The following is a 1665-nucleotide window of genomic DNA, read 5'->3' as shown; positions in this document are numbered from 1 at the left end:
ACTCACTTTTTCTGAATGTTTACAATTTATATGCCAGGTGCTATAGTAAGAATTTTACAAGGATTATCTCACTTAACTCTCATATAACCTGAGGTAGATACAATTCATTACATTGTCTTCCTTTCACAGATGAGGAAACAGGCTCAGAGAGGGTAAGTAACTTAGCCAAAGACACACACTAGAATGGTGGAGCCAGGTTAAGGCTTACATCTGTCAGACCCCAAAGTCCACCTCTGAACCTTTATGCTATGACACCTTCACTTAACCACTGTTTGTGGGATGGATGAATGAACGTAAACAAGGGGGTTGGGTGGAAGTAGTGAAGGGTCAGTGAGAAGGCCTGCAGAGGGTCTCCCATACTGACCGATAGAGATGCCCGATGAGGGTGGACAGTGTGCGACGGTTGACCCGAGGCAGGCAGCCAATCACTTCTTTGTATTTCTCCAGGCGCTGGTTTTTCTGGGGCAGCTCTGGGATAGAATGGAGGATTAGAGAAGGGAAGGGAGAGTGGAAGGATATTTAGAAAACCAGGATGAATGTGCCTCTGCCCCTTTCCACCATGCCCTGAGCCAAGTCCCTGGCTGATCCTCCATGGAGGGACGTGGGGAGAGGGCCGCCCAATCCCACAAGAGAGCCTCAGGGATTGGGCGTGGGGGGTGGGGTGGAGTTCCTAGTTGCCCACTGCTTGCCCATGAGGGGTGCTTAGGAATCTTAGGAGTACCGGCAGCTTCCCTCCAGCGAGGCAGCAACCGAGCAGAGGTCACAGGGTCATCGAGCTCTCGAAAGAAGCGTTTGAGTGTGTCGGTGACATCCTCCACAAAGTGCTCCCCTGGTCGGAGCTTCACTGACCGAGCGTCCCGCCGGAAGTCAGCCAGGAGCCGCAGGCTTCGCGCACGAGCGCCCCCTTTTCGGTATACACCCTCTAGCCGGAGCCCTGAGAACAGCCAGTGTCTCATCTCACAGACTGCCAAACACCCACCACCACTCACCCAGCACCCCATCCGTGACCTCCTACATGGTATGTGGATGTTGGGGGCTCAGAGAGGGGGAATTCTGCCTCCACGGTCTTGCTTCTCATGCCCTTGCTCAGTCCTTATGCTCAGAAAGTCCTTCCCTAACCGAGCCGTCACACCTAGCAGCCCCCATTACTCTCTATCTCCTCATCACTTTTATTTTTACATAGCGCCCTCTGAAATCACATTCCAGGTCTTAGTTTTTCGAGTATTTCATATTTGCAAATTCATCTGCTCGCTAAAATGTCATCGTAACGCCCAAATCAATACTGGTGGTGGCACCTTTTCCGTCGTGAACATGCGCAGAGCAGAGAAGAATCTGAATTGCTGTTGGACATGCTCACAGCTAAGGTCTCACACAGTAAACATGTGTCTTTTTCATGGTCTATTTAGAGCCATGTTTTTGCATTCTTGTGCTTTTTCTGTGGGGGTGATTTTGCTGCTTACAAGGGCCCCCGACTCTGGCGCTGATGTGCAGTCCGTGTCCCTAAGTACAGGAAGGCTGCGATGTGCCTTCTAGATAAAATACGTGTCAGATAAGCTTCCTTCAGGCAGGAGACGTAGTGCTCGTTGGCCACGAGTTTGATGTTAACGAACCAACAGTATATATTAAATAAAATGTCTTTAAACAAAAACACACATAAGGTCATGT

The 1665-nt window shown here is 50.1% G+C and overlaps 1 protein-coding gene across 1 annotated transcript; it reads right to left on the bottom strand.

The window, feature by feature from the left end:
• Positions 1-61: 61 nt before the first annotated feature.
• Positions 62-971, bottom strand: LOC111734893 (arf-GAP with Rho-GAP domain, ANK repeat and PH domain-containing protein 3-like). Its single transcript, XM_023526816.1, has 2 exons — positions 722-971; positions 62-470 (listed from the first exon to the last, which is right to left on the bottom strand). The coding sequence occupies exons 1-2, from the start codon at positions 954-956 to the stop codon at positions 328-330; spliced, it is 378 nt and encodes a 125-aa protein (XP_023382584.1). The 5' UTR covers positions 957-971; the 3' UTR covers positions 62-327.
• Between the last annotated feature and the right edge of the window lie 694 nt (positions 972-1665).

The sequence above is a fragment of the Pteropus vampyrus genome, unplaced genomic scaffold, assembly GCF_000151845.1.
Source record: "Pteropus vampyrus isolate Shadow unplaced genomic scaffold, Pvam_2.0 Scaffold8856, whole genome shotgun sequence".
Classification (NCBI taxonomy): domain Eukaryota; kingdom Metazoa; phylum Chordata; class Mammalia; order Chiroptera; family Pteropodidae; genus Pteropus; species Pteropus vampyrus.
The sequence above is the reverse complement of the archived record's forward strand: the minus strand, read 5'-3'. Positions and strand labels throughout refer to the sequence as shown.